Consider the following 19,169-nt stretch of genomic DNA (forward strand, 5'->3'; position numbering starts at 1 on the left):
ACTGTGTTGACACTGAACATTGCTTGACAGGACTGTGATCATTTTATGCCTAAATTTAATTTGAATGATCAGGTCAGATCTTGGAAGCTAAGCAGAATTGGTTATTGGAATGGAAGAAGGTTGGTTTTTATACCCCACTTTTCACTACCCAAAGGAGTCTCAAAGTGGTTTACAATCACCTTCCCTTCCTACAACAGGTACTTTGTGAGGTAGGTGAGGCTAAGAGAGCTCTGTGACTGGCCCAAGGTCACCCAGCTGGCTGCTTGTGGAGGAGTGGGAAATCAAACCTGGTTCTCCAGATTAGAGGCCAACACTCTTAACCACTACACCAAGCAGTCTAGAGGGGGGGGGGAAAGCTCTGATGTTGACATGATGGCTCTTCACAGGAAGAAGCATCGTAACATAGTGGTCCCCAACCACCGGGCCACAGCCTGGTACCGGGCCACGGCGGCCCTGGCACCGGGCCATGGCTCCCTCTCCCCGCCCCCCCCAGTAAAAAACATCCCGGGCCGCAAGCTTGCGGCCCGGGAAGCTTCTTAGTGTGGGAGGGGGGAGAGGGAAGCAGGGTCACGCACACGCATTGTGCATGCATGGCCGGGCCGTGCATGCGCATATGCGCCATGCGTGGCCAAAATTGCGCGTGCACGGTGTGTGCAATTTCGGCGCGCGGCCAGGCAATCGCCTTCCCTGCTGCCACCGGTCCCCAGCCTCAAAAAGGTTGGGGACCACTGTCGTAACATACAAACACTCATCCTTCCAAGAATGAAGTGGCTATGCTATTACAGCATTTTGGGATATAACTCTTGCTCATAAAGCTGAAATAAATCCACATATAGCAAATGTACATCAGAAGCTTTTTCGCTGCCCCTGATCTATAGGACCAGACATTTCTGAAACAGAAATCCATGTGTTCCCATCACCCATGATTACAGTGCTCTAAGGGTGACCCTTTCCCCAGCCTCCTGCTCACTTACTTGCTGTACTTGTCATCATATTTGCAGATATAACTGAGATGAGCAGCAAATGCCTCTACTGCCAGCGGGCAGGGGATCTCTCCGCTTTTCCGCTTAATGATCACTCCTGTTTCAATGAAAAAGAAAAGCACCGTTTGTGCTCAGTCACAGTCGCATCTTAGCTATGTTTTGTAAACTGACAGCACGGCTAACGCATATTTATTCAGCCCTTCATCCCAGGAGCTTGGGACATCACACACATTTCTTCCTTTCCCTTTTGTCCTGACATCAGTCCTGTGAGGTGGGCTGAGGTTGCGAAAGAATGACTGGCACTCAGTGAGCTTGGATCTTTGTCTGAGATTCTAACCACAACACCACAGACTGGCATGCTGTGCTTTCTCACACCAGTCCCTTGGCCGTAAACTGAGCCATTGATATAATGATATTTGTTTCCCCTGCCAGGATAATCCTGTTTCTGAATAGGAATGAGAAGTAACAGGATCATTCCCAAACAACTAGAGTAACCTCAGAAAGAATAAGTCATGCAGCAAATAGAGGGTTTTTTTTAATTATAGGAACAAATATGTGGATTTTACACCTCTACTAAAACAGATCCATAACCATTATGAGCTTGCATGGCTTTTTATTAACTCAATACACTTATCCTAGCATGGTGACCTAGCATGGAAGATATCACCAAATATTTGCAAAATTTTCCCTGCTTAGTAATGCAGAGGGAGATTCTGACCCCCAAAGGGCATTAATTATATGAGCTGTTTGGTGGTGAGAAAAGCAGCCTTGAGAGCCTGCGGGCCCTTCTTCATTGCAAAAGGTTGGATGGATCTTGTGCCCATAAATCCAGATTATCACCTTCTCAGGACAGAGACTGCCATTGATGTTATGGCTGCAATCCTATGCACATTTACTTTGGAAATAAGCGGCAGGGAAATTAATGGATTTTCTTCCATGTTAACAAGATTAGGATTTGGTGGCACGCCATTTTGACCACTGATGGTGCTAAAACCATAGCTAAATGCTTTATAACACAGATCTGATGATAATGGCACATAGATTCTAAGTAGAGATGACTTTTTCATGCAGAACTGGTTGATGAATGTGCTTGGGTGCTTATATCTGCATTAAGCAAGTGCCATCTAATCTAAACTTGCAAATAAGACACATGTACGCACAAGCCAAAGTCTTTTAAAGCCCCATTGATTTCAAAAGGAGGGATTTAATCAGGCATTTAACCCTTCCCTTAAAAATCCATGAGAAGATTTGTATGTAGGATCATCATACTTCATGCATACTGCTCACCTTGTTGTACTGGGGAATAAGCATTGGCCAAAAACCGAAAATACCCTTTATTGTACCAGCAGATCAGGGACATATTTCCTTTCATCTTGATCCTGTACTGTCCTCGAGACTGAGGCACATCTGGGTTGTTTAGCATAGATGGAGGCAAACCAGTGCAGTCGCTTTTCCTTGCACTTAGCAGCCCACAGCAATAAATCTCTGCAAAAAAAGATAATACGTTTCTATTAAATATGCTGTGGTTCAAGAGTGGAAAAAGAACACCAACAAACCAGGATGGAGAAAGGTTCCCCAGTCACTGACCAATGACCTATGGTTTCCAAGAGGAAATATTCCTTGTACCTTGGGCCAACACAACATGCCTGACAATATTGACACCCAAGCACATTTTTATCTAGAATAATGTTTGTTTGGAATTCTTATATTCCACTTTCCCATGTTGTCAAGTATGTTCTAATTGTCATGAACTAATCTAAGAAAGAAGGAAAAGAAATAACAATTGGAGGAGTAACTGGGGAACCACTGAATATCATCCACTGAGGTAACTGTTGGCTTGGGGCAGCAAAAACAAAATATCCAAAATATAACCCAAATTTATTCCTGCATAACTATTAGTGAATTGGACCCTATTTCTGTAGGTGCAATGAGTGGGCTTTCACTCAGCTGCCATTTTATGTAGTTGGTGTTTTTAGAAGATTAAATGTGTTTTTAGAGTAACATAACATCTGCAGAGGGGTGGAAAGATGCTTTTAAAATGTCATTTTAGAATAACACAAAACAGTTGTGGAAATCAGCAGCAAAATTCCTAAGGTTGCATCTCAGGAAGGGAAAAGACAGATCTCTGGTCATCTGTATTAGATTCATCCCATCATTTTGTCAAGCTGTCACAGGAGTTGAGATGCATCAGGTTTAGCTTCTCTGCTTGGTGCCTTAACCTTCTTATCCAAACTTTTGACCTGATTAATCAAAAGCAGACTTGGACAGAAAACTTGTATAAATTCTTATTGGTCTGGAAATCCTGCAGGAGAATCTCTACAACTTCTGCTCTGGGTTAAAATCCTATTTCAGTATTTTGATCATAGAATGATTCTGTCAGGCTGTGCCAAAGAGACTGTCTTGAACCCATTCCTTAGACAGGAATGTAGTAGATGTTCTTATATAGCTATGGAATGAGCTAGCAGTGTACTTTGGATTCTTTTCATGGGGCCATTCTGCACAGTGCTGATGTTGCTGAAGTGTAACTGTTGTGAAACACTATTTTTTAACATTATGCATGACATCGTACACAATTGCAACACTCCTGCAACACTCCCGCAAAAAGCGCTTCGATGTAGCACTTTTCGGGGAATCATAAAAAGTGGATTCCCCCTAAAAAAAAACGCTTGACTCCTGAGAACAACCTGCAACACATCCGAAAAAGACATGTGTGTTCTCAGTATAGTGGTAGGAAGAAGGTTCCTCCTTCGCTCCTGACCCCAAGCTTCCGGGAGATGGGGAAGGCTTTTTCCCCTTCAAGCTGCCAATAGCAATGAACATGCGAGCACACGGCTTCTTTAACTGAAGTTCCTGAACAACTAATGCAGCAGTGCCAAACAGAAAGCACCCTTCTTCAAATATATTAAAACTTTCCAAGTGCCATCACCCACAGTCATTGCTCAAAAAAAAATTTTTTTTTTAATGGAAACGCGTGTCAACGAATACACGTGAGCGCGGCATGTTTTGTCCGATAAAGGAATCTTTTGGGAAGGGAAACCAAAAGAGGCTTTCTATGGAGCAATGAGTAAACACATATTCGTTGCCACTTGTATTTTTGGTTTTTTTCAAAATAAATAAATAAAGGGAAAAGAGTTTTTTGGTGGCACTAGGACATTGATTTCATTGGCTCTTTAGTTTGATTGACAGCCAGAGGCCAGCAGAAACACCACAAATTATGTCTCGTTTGTAGCAATTCAGGCAAGACGGGAAACTTGTGGGTAACAAAACAGCGCTAGTGGGAGAGCCTTTTTACCGCTAGAAACGGCTGTGTGTGTTATCAAGACCTGCCATTATTAATTTTAGCGCTTTACAATAGCGCTTACATTTAGCTACATTGGCAGTTGTGCAGAATGGCCCTTAGGATTCTGCCAGTAATTCTGTCTACTGATTTTTCTCAGTTATCTATGTAGTTATTAAAAAATCATTTTATTCATGATCTTTGAATGTGAGTTGACTGTAGAATCTCACCCACATTAGCCAGCTGCTCTGCAATTTCCTCTAGGGATAATTATCTGGGTATCAATTGTAATTCTAGTACTGATTCTGAATGGGGAATAAGCCCCACCTTACTACTCACATGGTGACAGGGCAAATTCCCATGTCCCCGTGACATAGGCACTGGTCTGGTGCCAACCAAGGGCTGGCCCAAATCTGGCCCCCAGGCTCCCTGCAGAAAGGGAACACGGATTCTTCCATGGTCCTTTTCATGTTGTGGGCCATGTGGATGGGGAAGAGCCAGGCCTGGAAGGCCCAGCTCCTCCCCTGCCTATGGCATCTTGGAAGGGACAAGAAATGCCCCAGTCAGCTCTGCAGTGCTTCATGGCAGTGTAGAGTTGTATGAGGCATTAATTTTTTTTTACTAAGTTGGGATTGCGAAACACTACCCTGGCTGCCTCATGTGGAAGCAGAAATCCAGGGCAGACAGGGTCCACCACTGAAACCAGTCCTCCATGGGGACACAGGGCAAAAGGCCCTGTTGCAAACTCCTGGTGGTGGCCAGGTGTGGCCGCTGCCATGCAGAATCAGTGAAGGAGAACTCCAGACCCCAGATGAAGGTACCCCTAGTGGCAGGTTAACTACTGAAGGACAAGCCTTCATTAAGCCTCTTAATGAATCCAGTTTTAGCCTCCCATACTGGAGTCTCACTCTGAAGTCTTTTTGTTGAAGGGAAAATGAAGAAACCAGAGAAAGTCTACCTCAAGATAGCTCCAAATAGGTAAGCAAAGAACAGCACTGGCTGTCCAACACATCATCAATGATCTACACTCCATCCTGGATGGGACTGCCAACTGTGGCTTGTGAAATTCCTGGAAATTTGGGGGCATTGCCAAGAAGGGTGGAGTTTGGAAAGATGAAGGACTTCACTGGGGGCATAATTCCACGCAGTCCTCCCTCTAAATCCACCCTTTCTACCAGGGAAGTGATCCTTGTAGTTTAGAGATCAGCTGCAATTCCAAGAGAACTCCAGGACCCACTGGGAGGATGGCAACCATAATTCAATAATGGCATTTCTCTTTTTGCAGGCCTTGGACGGCAAGCCCTTCTTTGCTTGCAATCAGCCACGTAACCAAACCTAAAACAGCTTTTTATCTCATTTAGCTCAAACACTGGTTTCTAAGGTACTCAAAGTATTTGAGCATGTTTTGGAATAAAAAACAGTGCCATATTAATTAATTTTGTCAGATGGTTATTACAGACTGGAGCAGGAGACTATGGATTGGACACAATCATCCCATTCTTTTAATAGAATCATAGATTTGGAAGGGGGCATGCAGGCTGTCTAGTCCAACCCTCTGCTCAATGCAAGATCACTCGAAAGCATCCAGGATAAGTCCATCTGTAATAGATCTAAGGCCTATGCCTAATTCCTGGGTGTAAGCTCCATAGGAGTATATGGGACTTCAAGTAAATTCACTGAGGATCGGGTTGAATGTAAGGTACCTAACTTCTGTGTGGGACTTGTTTTTTTCCTGGCATTACAGCAGATCTTCCGACTGCAAAAATCAGGCCCCAAAAGGAAATAGCAGCTTTGGAGAGTGTTATATCCTCACTGAGATCCTTTCCCATATTGTCCCCAACCTCCAGGGATTTCCTCAGCCAAAAGTGCCACCTCTGGCTGCACGATATCTTCAGGATCAAGTGAACTGTCAATAGCCCCACTATTCAAAACAACAACAACAGTGAGACTCAAGACCTCCTGGCAAAATGCAGGTCTCTGCAGCAGAGTATGTTCCCACTAGGAAGGGCTTTGTTTTAAATGGTCAGTGGAAATTAGTCATTGGAATCCACTGTTGTGATAGTAACGTGTAATGAAAATTAAATCCATCTGGATCGATAGCTTTGCTCTGTCTTATTAAATCTGCATCACAAGTCCCATCTGATAGTGTATTGAGCCTGTGGCTGTGAAGCCTTGACATAAACCAGGCGCACATCAGCCAGAGAGCAGGGGATGGAGAAGAGAGCCAGAGACAGGTGGGGGCAGACAGAGGCTTGGCAGAGGCTTGGCAGCAACTCAGGCTTGCCCATGCTTGCTCAGAAGGAGGCCCCATCAAGTACCAGGTGGGCGCTTGTCATCTTTGAGACAGACTGTGCCACTCTCATTTAGTGGTCTTTGGGTCCCACTGTTTGCAATGCTGAGTGCTGTCTAGTTTCTGGGAGCTTTCTTGTTATCCTTTTAAAATCATGGTGAGAAGCCTCCTGTTGTCACATCTCTCATGCAGCTACCCCTTTTGACTGTCTAGGATCTTCCATTCCATTTCCAAGTGGATTTAATTTTTTGAAACTTGGAATGAGTAAATACTAGCATAATGTTAGATTATTGTGGCATTTTGATACAGTGGAGAGACACAAAACTTTGTATGAGATGGTGCCTCTCACTTCAGGACCTCTGGTAAGACAGGATTAGTGTCTCCTGCTTCTGGCCTTTCCACCCTATCTGGGATAACAAACAGGACATCAGAGTCCCCCATAGCAGACAGGAAAGACAAGGAGCCAACCTGATCCTACAGGGAGCCCCTGCTACTCTTACAAGCCAGTGAACCTACAGAGATACCCTTAAGGCCAGTTCAGAGGACCATTTAATGGCAATTTTGACACCTAATGACAGTGCTCTGGTTGTGTTACGTGTGAGGCAGTAACTCTCACAATGCCATAGTGCCAAATAAAAATAAGCATCTGATTGTAATGTATGAAGTTGGTGTATGATGACAGTACGAGTTGGGGCTGTTTAGTAATGTTTCGGAATATTTTGTGTTAATCATTTGTTTGGCTCCTGAATGAAACAGTCATCTTCTGGCCTCTTTTATGGGTTTATTTAGCATAATTATCATGGACTAGAGGCTACCGTCAGATTAATGAAGCATATTCCCAGCTGGCAACAGAGGAAACACAGCACAGAGGAAACAACAAGAGTAGCTGTGTTGGATCCAAATTCAGGTGATCATGCAGCATAGGCCTCCCATGTTCTCCCTGGCCACCGCTGGGATCTGGGGGAGAAGGGCTGCCAGTTTAGATTGGGCGGTGCCTGGAGATTTGGAAATGGAATCTGTGTGGAAAGGGACTTTCAGTGGGGCACAAAGCCATACAGTCTACTCTCTAATGTATCCATTTTCTGCAGGGGGATTTCTTAAAGCCATGGCTTCAGTAAGACATGGACACTCAGCTCCAAAAATCACAACTGTACTAGAACCTGAAAACACTGCACAACAACTACCAGAACTGTGGAACTTAATACACAGACTTGAGCCTCCCACCAAGATACACCATTGGCTGTTAACGGACACTGGTGACTGGTCCTTAAGTCTGTTAGGTGACTGGCTGCAACCCGGGAACTGGTGAATCCTTAGCAAGGGTTCAGGATCCCAGTCTCCACTCCCAGATTCAAGATCTCTGAATGTCCACAGACACAACAGAACTGATCTCTGTAGGCTGGAGATGAGCTGTAATTCTGGGGGATCCCCAGTCCAACTTGGAGGCTGGCATTCTTAATGCAGAGGGAGAGGGGACTTTGTGGATACAAACTCACCATCTACCTCCTTGTGCTTTTATTAACCAACAGAAGGTGGGAGAACTCAAGCCCCTCTAACTGTCCATTTTCCCCTTCCAGAGTTAATGATGGAATAGAGTGAGGTTGGCTCTGACCGATGGAACATATGCCTTCTCTCCCTGTACGATACCTTCAGTCCAGACTGGGGCCCCGCCCAGCTGCTAGTGCACTTAAACAAGAGAAATTCTGGGATCTTTCATTGTCTTGTATTTTTAGACCCTTAACTGCTTGTGCAGCACTAACAGAGCCCTGAGACTAACAATTTTACTGTGCAAAAGCTTTCTTGGACTAGAGGCCGGAAGATTCTCTTTTGCTGTCAATATGTAGGCCATCACAAACCTTGCTTTTCAAACTCTTCGAAGAGATTCAGGCTAGTAATACTGGGGCCAGTGAAGATGATGTAGTTTTTCCCTGCAATGTTCTTACACAGATTCTTGGCCACCATGCTGTGGAGCTGGGTTTTGTTCTTCAAAGTATCCAAACCTTCAGCACCGCTTCCTTCTTTCAGATGGACATAAATCTTAACAATCAAGCAGAAAGAACAGCAGGAGAAAAGTTAATTTGTGTAGAAGCCAACGGCAATTCTGTGGCCCTTCTTGGAGACCGATTTAATAAACACAAAGAGGGAATACTCGATCAGTGCTATGGACTATTCATCCTTTATAAACCTTCTGTTGCCATTCTAGTAAGAAAGAAATTCAGTTCCCTAGAAATAGAACAGTAATCCTGCTCAAAACATCATTTGAAAAAAGCACATTTTGACCTGGTCTCTTGTTACAAAAGGATAGATCCACGGAAAAAACTATTGAGGGTGCAGCTAGATATGCTTGTTTTTAAGGAGCCAGTTCTGGGCTCTGATTAAATGGCATTTAAAAACCAGAGAGCTTGGAAAGCCACTTGCAGGCAGGAAATCTCTGCCTCCCCCAAACATTTTCTGGCACTGAAACAGTGCGTCTATAGGGAATTGCTTCCCAATTTTTGCTGTTCCTCATGCATGGAATACTTTGCATGGAGCAGCCAAATGGGGAAATACCCTCCCCCCCACACACACACACCCAGAGTACTGTACAAGAAAACAGATTGTGGACAGGGAAAGTAGGATTGCCAGGCATGACCTAGCAGGCATGACATTGCTTCTGAGTTTTCCCAGGAAGTGAGGATGCAGGGGTGGCCCAATGGCCATCTTTCCAATGCTCCAGTGAAGCGGTATAAATAAAAGGCTAAGGGCTGAGGGGGAGGAGAGGGGGCGGGCGCTGTCCGTGATAAAAACTCAGAGGACCGAATCAGGAGCCGCGAAGTGGCTCCTGATTTGCTCCTCCGAGTGGCACTCCAGGGCCAAGTGGCTCCCCATTGGCTACTTGGCCCGTCTAAGAACAGCATGCCGCCAACTTGCCAGTCCTCCCAGGCAGCCGTCCTCGCTGCTGCGGCCTCTGAATGGTGAGTCATCTCCACCGGAAAGAGCAGGGATGCCACGTCAAAGGCGCTGCATCCCTGCTCTTTTCCCACCACGCACCAACAGACTTCGGCCGGGGACGGGGATGGCCGCTGGGGAGGAGGTTCACCCCATGCTGCTGCACCCAGGGAAAGCAGCAGGGCTGCTGCGTCGAAGCGACAGCCCTTGCCCAGGGAGGGACCTCCCTGCTACCTGCAAACACCCCCACCCCCACCAACAACACCCTGCCCGCCCACCGATGCATGCATGCAACTTACCCCCGCCAACACCCGATCCTGCCCGGCCGACTCAATGTCCTGTTTCTCCATGCCCGTACTTATGCTTCTCCAATTCGGCTGCTTTGCCGGCTGTTCCCTCTGCTCTCAGCCAGCCCCGCGTAGCCAGCACTGTGACCCCGGCTGAAACCATGCAGGTGCAGAGTCCTGCGCCTGCGTGGTTGTGCCTGTCATCATGCTGCTGCCCGCGCTGCCCTCCCACCTTGGATGCGATGGGAGGGAATGGCCAGCAAACCGTCAGCATCGTACCCCCGACATCTGTCCATTTTTAGAAATTGGCTTTACTTCTAATTTTACTATATTTCTCCCATTGCCACTAACAGTGCCTGGGAACAGGGGACTTCCTGCTCCCAGCAGGAGCATGACAATTTGAGGCAGGTAGAGGGAGTAGGAAACTTTCCTTCCCCACCATGGCATTCTGAGCCAAAACAGGTTCTTTAGTTTTTAAATGCCATTTCCACAGCTATTGAGTGGCTGTGTGGAACCAAAGTTGGGTTGGTGGGACCTTTAAAAGCAGAACATCTAGTTGGGCACTCAGCTCAAAATGTGCAAGGGCTTGTGGGTAATTGCCTAGATAACATCGAAATTGTTCCACTCCTCTGTGAGTGCTGCAGGAAATACAGTCCACAGGTACATGAAGGGCTTTCCCTTCCTTCGAACTTTAATAGATGTTTGCCACTAAACAGAGTTCCACCTTTTAAATTCAGTTGAATGGGCATAGAAGGGTGCAACTCGGTGTAAGACTGCATTATTAAGCCCTTTGGCATCAGACAACCACATAGGATTGCAAGATTAAATCAGGGATATCCCATGCAAGGGAAGGGACTGAGAATAAAACCATAAGCATCAGAATGCCTTCATGTACATTTTTGGTATATTTTTGGTGCAGTGTCAATTGGAACGCTTATTACAGTTCCACTTGCTCCGTCCTCCATCTAAAACAAAGGTCATCCTAGAGCTAGAAGGGGGGCAGAAATGGAGGTTGGAGCATTTTTGCTATGAGGAAAGGCTAATAATTTGGAGTTTTTCTGGAAGAAGATGTGATATACAATCATGTAGGGTATGCAGAGAGCAAAGAAAGAACTTTCTCTTTTCTTTAATACCAAATTTCAAACAAATGACAAAGAGGTAGAATCTGAAAGAATAAGAGATTTTTATCCTGCATATGCATTCATGAGCCAAGGTCCCTGCTGTCAGATTCATCTTCATCCACCTGAAGAAATGGCCTCTGGCTCAGCTTATGCCACAGCAAAACCCAGGTGCCACCACTTGGTTGCAGTAATACTGCTGCAGTCCCCCATGAACTAGATGGGCAGTAGATTCAGCTCTGACATAAGAAAGTACTTTTCACAAAATACATAATTCATGGCATTTACTGCTGGAAAATGCAGAAGAGGCCTCTAGCTCAGATGGCTTTGAAAAGGAACCAGACAAATCCATGGAGGTCTGTACATAAGAACTGGTTTTCCCCAGGAAGCAGAGCCCAGGGCAGTTTCAGGGGCATGTTAGCAAACAATGATAAACATTAAATAAAAATATTACTTATTACTTATAATTACAATAAAACACAAGGCACTCCCTTGTAGGCGGTAGTTCTCTTTGAAGCTTCTCACTTGATTGCAGAGGCATTTGCTGTGGCAACAGAGCACCCGTACAGCAGTTTTCCCCAAACTTTCCTGACCACAGACACCACTCCCCATCCCCATGGCCACTACTCCATCCCACTTTTTCAGGTTTTTAAATGGCTATTTGCGTATGGCTAAAGCATTATAATAATCTATCTGCTGGGACCTCTGACTTCCCAGCTTTTGTTTTAAAAAGTACAATTTTAGCTCTTTTACTTTTGGATGGATGAATAGATGGATTGAAAGGAAATCTGTGAGTTCCATGGCTGAATAGAACTATGAATGTAGGTCTCCCTAGTGATAGTCCAGCACTCTAGCCAATATACTGTTTCCTTCTCCATGCTGTCCTGCAATATGGGTGGGGACAGTATAGAGAGCCCCCTCCCCCAACTCTGTGTGGAATCACATTCCCACTTCAGTTTAGGGAGAGAGTCGGAACTTGGCCCTGGAAAGGAACAGTATGCAAATTCAGTTCTTGGTTTCTCTGCCATACCCCAATTTCCCCTTTCCTCCCTTACACTTTCACAATGGCAACAATATAGCCCTTAGCACTAATTTATGACTACCGTTGCATAATAATCACCTTGTGCCCTTGGAATGTCTCTACAATAGTGTATCTTTTGTTATACTAGCAGTGTGGATTTGGCTGTGGTTGTACCCTTGTCCAGAGAATATAATTGCAACCTAAGCTGCTATAATTAATGATGAACCGGGAGAGCCAAAGTCTGTTGTGCTCTGGGAAATGATCAAAGAAGAATTGCTCCTGCACAGTCCTCAAGGGAATGAATCAGGGTTCATTTCAATGAGGCTTGCACACGAGAACTTCCTATTGGATCATGCCCTTGAGGGTTCATTGCTTTTATAGTCAGCTAGACAACATATTTATTATTGCCATTTTTAGCTGGACTTAAATGGCCCTTCCTTGGCATTAAATTATCCTCTGTAAAACAATTGCAGGAAAGGAACCCTGGCTGTGGTTACAATTTTAGTCTGCTTTTAGAGTCACCAGATCTAGTTGTATCAGAAGCAATTGTCAACACACAACCTGGGTGTGCTTTATAGAGAAGATTGCCTACCCAAGTGGATTTGTAAATCCCTATTTTTATTAATATGTAACATGGATTTCTCAGATGCTCAAGGAGAGGCACAGGCAAAACTGCAAGTGACATCAAAAAGTCTGAAGCCAACTGAAAGGACCCATTGTGGCTCTGCAGATGCCCAGGAGAAAGGCAGGACTGGGATCTGGAGAACCCTGGTGTCTTCCCAGATATGCATGAGTCTGGTTTGGACTGGGACCACAGGAAGAGGAGGGCAAGAAACAGTTCCAGGCAACAGCTATTTGCCCAGCTGGGAATCTTAACAAATTGATGGATAGGATACAAATGATATCAAGGGTACAGCCTAACTGGGTGAGGGGGCAAGCAGCTGAAACATCCAAAATAACCAGTCTCCACACCAGACGTCCGCATATTTGTCAACCAAGTCCTCTGAACATCATAAAAGGGACAGATGGACAAGCCTCCTTCAACTCTGCCCTTGAAAAGCACATTCACCCCAGGCTCTGTCTAGCACAGCTAGTAAATCAATTAGGACTTCATTAGGAACAAATAAGTTTATTCATGATGTGAGGACAGTCAAAGTCATCCCCATTCTAATGGAATGCCTTGCCAAGTTTGTTCAGGCCTGACATGTTCAGAGAGCTGCAGTGACTCTTTATAGCTGGCTCAATGTAAATGGAGTTTGTATAACAAGACTTATGGGGGAGAGAAGAAGGGGAGGAGACAAAGAAAAAGGGGTCAATGCCCCCTCCACAGCACAGTAACCCTGCATCATTTTAGAGTGCATTGCCAGAAATGTTGCCAAGACTGAAGAAGCTATCAGTATTCAAACTACAGAGTAAAGATGTGATAATACTCTGTTCTAGGTCAGACTATTGGTTGCTCTAGCTTCATCTAGACTGGCTAGTAGAGACAAAATGTAATCCTTCCTGGCATCTGCTGCATAAGAGCCTTTATGTGGAAATGCCAAATGCTGAACACGGGAAAGAACACTCTGAGCCACAGCACCTCCTTGAAACAACCTGGACAGAAAGAGCATGGCTTTATATATGTATGTAAAGTGCTATCAAGTCACTATTGGCTTAGGGCAATCTCACCGGGTTTTCAAGGCAAGAGAGGTTCAGAGGTGGTTTCCATTCCCTTCTTCTGCAGAGTGACAGTGGAATCTCCCATCCAAATACTGATGAGGGCCAGCCCTGTTTCGCTCCTGGGATGAGATGGAAGTAGCCTGGGACACGCAGGATAGGGCAGTTTTAAGTAGGGAAATCTTATCATCCCCTTCAAGGTCTTTCTGCAAAAAAGCAATCAGGCCATTCTACAATACTGCCACAACTGTATTTTTCTAGTATTGTGTAGGATTTGAGAGACCTAGGTTAAAAATCTTCATTCTGCCATGAATCTCACTGCGTGCCAGTGCACCAGTCACTTTGTTTCAGCTGCACAAACTTGTTGTGAGACTAAAATGGGAGAGAGTAGAACCATGGGCTCCATGGAAGAAAGGTGGGATAAAGATTTACGAGATGGATTTCATGATACTCTATGCCTATGCCTCAAGTTCTAAGCTATGAGTAGAAGAAGAGTAAGGGAGTTGGTTTTTATACCTTGCTTTTCTCTACTTTAAGAAGCCTCAAAGCAGCTTACAATCACCTTCCTTTCCTCTCCCCACAGTATTACTGCAAGCCATTTCTCACTGGAAGGTCCATCTCTGGGTTTTACTGGATTATTGCAATGTGCTCTACTTGGGACTACCCTTTAAGAGCATTAGGAAACTGCAGCTAGAGGCCAGCTATTGGGAGCATAAGTCTCCAATACTCCTCCAGGCATTTGTGAGGTAGGATGGCCGGAATGCTCTGCGGGACCCGATGCCTCCTGGCAATTCATTGAACACCATGGTGAAGGACTGGCAGTCCCACCTGGCTGATGTCATCAACATGATTGCCCCTAGACGTCCTCTCTGCCCTCAACTCAAATGGGTGCCGTGGTATACCGGGGTGCTTCGGGAGAAGAAGAGGAAATTGAGATGACTAGAGTGAGTGTGGCAGAAGTCTCGTGACGAGGCTGCAAGAACATCTTATTGTACGCTTATGCGGGCAGATAAGATGGCAGTGAAAGTGGCAAAACGGTATTTTTTTTTGCAGTGAAAATTGCGTCCGCAAGCTCTTGCCCGGCTCAATTGTTTACCGTAGTTCGATCTTTAACCACCCTGGAGGATGAGCGCCAAAATAGTAGGAGATTGGATCTTGGCTGTGAGGCATTAGCAAGCTTTTTTGCGGATAAAGTCTTGTCGCTCTGCCATAACCTTCCTGCCACACTTGATACAGTAAATGAACTGGAGGCCTGTTGGCCGGCTTTGGATGTGGTGTTTGATGGCTTCAGACTGCCAAGATGGAGGCTCTTTATACCCGAAGTGGACAGGCTGCTGGGGAAGGTGTGGGCAACTACTTGTCCTATGGATCCCTGCCCTTCCTGGATCCTCAAGGAAGGGGGGCTGAGGGTAGGAGAGCAGCTCCGTGACATTGTTAACTGCTCCCTCCAATTGGGGGAGTTTCTGGAGCTGCTAAAGGAGGCAGCGGTCTGCCCGCTCCTCAAAAAACCATTGCTGGATCCATGAGACCCAGCCAGCTACTGCCCAGTGGCGCATTTAGCGTTCCTGGGAAAGGTAGTTGAAAGGGCCACAGTGGACCAGCTCCTGGCGTTCCTGGAGAAAACTTTGGCACTTGATCCATACCAGTCTGGCTTCCATCCTGGCCATGGGGTGGAGATGGTGCTGGTCGCCCTGATTGAGGCCGTTCTGCTGTGTTAGTTCCATTAGATCTGTCGGCCGCATTTGATGTGGTCGGCCATGTGCTACTAGCATGCCGCCTCACCAGGACAGGGATAAGGGGTATAGCATTACGCTGGATATGCTCCTTCCTCCTAAACCGGATCCAGAGGGTGACATTGGGGGATGAGTTATTGAGTCCATTTGAGCTCCCTTGTGGAGTTCCACAGGGCTCGGTGCTCTCCCCCACACTCTTTAACATCTTTATGCGCCCTTTGGCCCAGCTGATCAGGAGTTATGGCTTGGGTTGCCATCAGTATGCTGATGACACCCAGCTTTATCTCCTGATGGACAGCCGCCCGGATTCCCCCTCGGATCCCCTCGTAGGGGGCGGGAACAGGAAGCATGCTTGCCCACCCTGGGAGCGGCGCATCTTACCATCGCGTCCCAGGCCAGGAACTTGGGTGTGATCATTGATGCCTCCCTGACTTTGGACGCACAGATCAAAAGAGTAGTGGGCCAGGCATTTTTCCAACTTCGCCAGGCCCGACTACTAGCGCCCTACCTGTCCCCCGAACACCTGGCCACGGTGATCCATGCAACGGTCACCTCCAGAATAGATTTCTGTAACTCGCTCTACGCGGGCCTTCCCTTGTCCTTGATCCGGAAACTTCAGCTAGTGCAGAATGCAGCTGCTAGGGTCCTAACTGGTACACCTTGGAGGGCCCATATCCAGCCAGTGCTGAGGCAGCTGCACTGGTTGCCGATTGCTGCCCGGATCCGGTTCAAGGTTTTGGTTTTAACCTTCAAGGCTTTACGCGAGTTGGGACCCACATACCTGAGGGACCGCTTATCGCCTTATGCCCCCCGCAGAGCTTTACGTTCTGCGGGAGAAAATCTGTTGGTCGTTCCTGGCCCTAGGGAAGCACGCCTGGCCTCGACCAGGGCCAGGGTCTTTTCGGTCCTGGCCCCTGTCTGGTGGAATGAGCTCCCGGGAGAGCTGCGGGCCCTGCGGGACCTTCCATCGTTCCGCAGGGCTTGCAAGACGGAGCTCTTCCGCCAGGTTTACGGTTGAGACCTGGCTTAACATCTATGCCCCCCCGGGACCTGAGGATTGGGATTAAAGAGACGGGTACCATCAGTATCCCTTCTCCACCCGCTAGTGGGGGAATGGGTAGTCGATTAGCCGCTCTTGCCAGGCAGCTTTTAATTGTAGATGTGTCAATGGGATTTGAATGTATTTTATGGGGTTTTATACTGTTGTAACCCGCCACGAGCCGCAAGGGAGTGGCGGGTAATAAATCCAATAATAATAATAATAATAATAATAATAATAATAATAATAATAATAATAATAATAATAATAATAATCCATTTGCCAGATGTTTGGAAGCCATGGCTGAATGGCTCGAGCAGAGCTGCCTGAAACTCAACCCTGCCAAGACGTCCTGTGGTTTGGGGGAAAGGGAGCAGTTCAGGAAGCGCGACTACCCACCTTGGCTGCTCCTGGCCTCGACTAGGGGCAGGGCCTTTTCAGTCCTGGCCCCTACCTGGTGGAATGAGCACCTGGAAGAGCTGCGGGCCCTGCTGGATTTGTCAGCTTTCTGCAGGGCCTGCAAAACGGAGCTCTTCCACAAGGCCTATGGTTGAGGCTGACGTCCCCTGGTAAGATCACCCCCCTCTTCTCAGGGCTATATATCCAGTGATCCTTGGTCTCCTCCCTGGGAATGCTGCCATTGCCGGGTTGGTTGGGTCGGACGGTGTATCTGTTTTGTAGGATGTTTTATGTATTAGGGGTTTTATGGGTTTTTATATGTTGTTACCCACCACAAGCCTTAGGGGAGTGGCAAGCTATAAACTGAAATAACCATAATCATAATCATAATCATAATCATAATCATAATCATAATCATAATCATAATCATAATCATAATCATAATCATAATCATAATCATAATCATATAGCTATTACACTGGTTACCAATCTGCTTGGGACTGGGATATCTGAAGGACTATCTTCTCCCATCCATGAAATTGTGGGGAGATGCTTGTTTGGAGGACACATGAGAGAGGACCTTTGTTGTGGCAGGTTTGCCATTATGGAATAATCTTCCCATGGAGTAACTCCTGGCCCTGCCATTAGTGACCTTCAGGAGGTCGTTAAGGACCATTTTGTTTAGGACTGCATTTTTATTAATTTAGATTTTAATATGGACATTCCTAACCGGAGTTTTTAATCTGTGACTTTTCTAGTTTCATTATTGTTGTTTTTACAATGTTTCATTTATATGGTGATCTTGAGTTCTGCAAGGTCGAAAAGGCGGCTAACAAATGTGTACAATAAAAGAAAAGAAATGCTGCCACAGGCCGTTTGCCCCAGAGGTTTAACACCAAGAGGATTTTTTCTCATTTAGGAACTGAATGAGAACAGGGATTAGTTTGTGTTTTCATTATTTTGGTTTGTTTCATTGCTGCCCTGAAAAACCAGCAAATAGGATATAGAGGCTGTGACCTCTCCCTGAGGTTGCCTTCTGGTGGTGGCACTCACTCAGGTGTTTACCGACTCTGTGTCTGTTCCGAGTAAGACACAGTCTTCCTTTTCATAGGGGCTGGATCAGCAGATAGATTTTGTGTTTGTTGGGGATTTAAAGATATGTAGTAGGGGACATCGCACTATTTGTTCAGTTACTATCATGCTGGGAGGAGACAGGTCAGGTAATGGTAGGTGTGGGAGTAACCAAATCATGTTCCTCCCTTTATAACTGTCCTGTTCTTAACCAGCAATACATCACTATCAGCTCCGAAAGTGCAGTTGCTGCATGCAAGGTCAGCCTATGAAAGAACATCTGTCATCCAAAATTTAATCCTGGATGAAAAGGATTGTCTTCTGTACATCACTGAGTAAATGAAGGGGTAGAAGGAGATTAATCTCTTTCAGCCCTGTCCATTAGGATATTTAGGCCAACATCAGCCTAGGATTGCCAGCTCTGGGTTGGGAAATTCCTGGAAATTGGGGGCTGAGCCTGGGGTGGGCAGGATTTGGGGAAGGAGAAGGTCCTTAGTTGGGCTATTGTGCCATAGAGTCTACCCTTCTAAGCAGTCATTTTCTCCAAGGGAACTGTAGTCTTGTGCTTTCAGAAGATTTTCAGGTCCACCCTGGAGCCTGGCAGCCCTAGCCTAGATTCAATAGGGAGGGGAAAGTGACATGGTCTGTCATAATCATATCACTGGTCCCCTTTGGCTGATATTTGGCACTTTGGCCACATTCTATTGGTTCTTTACTGCTGAACAATCTCCTGAACTGAACTGCTTGAAGAGGTCTTGGTCTGGTGTTGAGGTTACCTTGATTTTTGGTAGTAGTAGACCAAAATCCTTACCCAAGCCCCTTTGTCTAGTCTAAGGATCTATGGCTATCTTGACAACTATGGGACTATCCCAGAATTTCTTAATGTGCCCACATGTATACATGAGTGGTTGACCCTTGCCTGTCATGGCTTAGTGAATACTTCTTTGAAGGAGGGAACAATCCCTTGGAGGTGGTAGTCATGCAACCTGGCCTCAAGAAGCCACCGCTATACCTGGCACAACAAGAAATTGGCAGATATTGCGTTCTTGATTTCTTGGATAATTTTTGTCCACTGATCATGGCATCCTTCTGGATAAGAGATATAGTGGCACTGCACTCCTGCGGTTATGGGACTTGATGAATATCAAAAAGTACTTCTGGGTGATATATATCATGCTCTGAAATCCTACATGGTTCCTTCTCTCCCCCACCCCCCAACACTTAAAGAGGTTGTGCAGAAATTTGGAGTGGAATTTCATCAGTATACTCTCTCTTTCGTTAGCTGAGTCAGATAAGGCAATTAATATCTGGAACAAGCAACTGGAAGCCATGATGTTGGATCAAACCCAATAAACTGAATTCCA

General features: G+C 45.9%; 1 protein-coding gene and 1 long non-coding RNA gene across 2 annotated transcripts in view; one reads left to right on the top strand and one right to left on the bottom strand.

Annotated features, from left to right (window-relative positions):
• PGBD5 (piggyBac transposable element derived 5) overlaps positions 1-19,169 on the bottom strand; it is a 105,963-nt gene that overhangs the window by 12,108 nt on the left and 74,686 nt on the right. The window contains exons 4-6 of the mRNA XM_077346467.1: positions 8,407-8,587; positions 2,271-2,468; positions 975-1,080 (exon numbers count right to left, since the gene is read on the bottom strand). Coding sequence (XP_077202582.1) covers positions 975-1,080; positions 2,271-2,468; positions 8,407-8,587 — 485 coding nt within the window. The remainder of the gene's footprint in view (positions 1-974; positions 1,081-2,270; positions 2,469-8,406; positions 8,588-19,169) is intronic.
• The window catches only part of LOC143841916 (uncharacterized), a 30,179-nt gene continuing 28,278 nt past the window's right edge, over positions 17,269-19,169 (top strand). The window contains exon 1 of the long non-coding RNA XR_013232946.1: positions 17,269-17,328. This is a non-coding gene — a long non-coding RNA (uncharacterized LOC143841916). The remainder of the gene's footprint in view (positions 17,329-19,169) is intronic.

Source organism: Paroedura picta, chromosome 1, assembly GCF_049243985.1.
Source record: "Paroedura picta isolate Pp20150507F chromosome 1, Ppicta_v3.0, whole genome shotgun sequence".
Lineage (NCBI taxonomy): Eukaryota > Metazoa > Chordata > Lepidosauria > Squamata > Gekkonidae > Paroedura > Paroedura picta.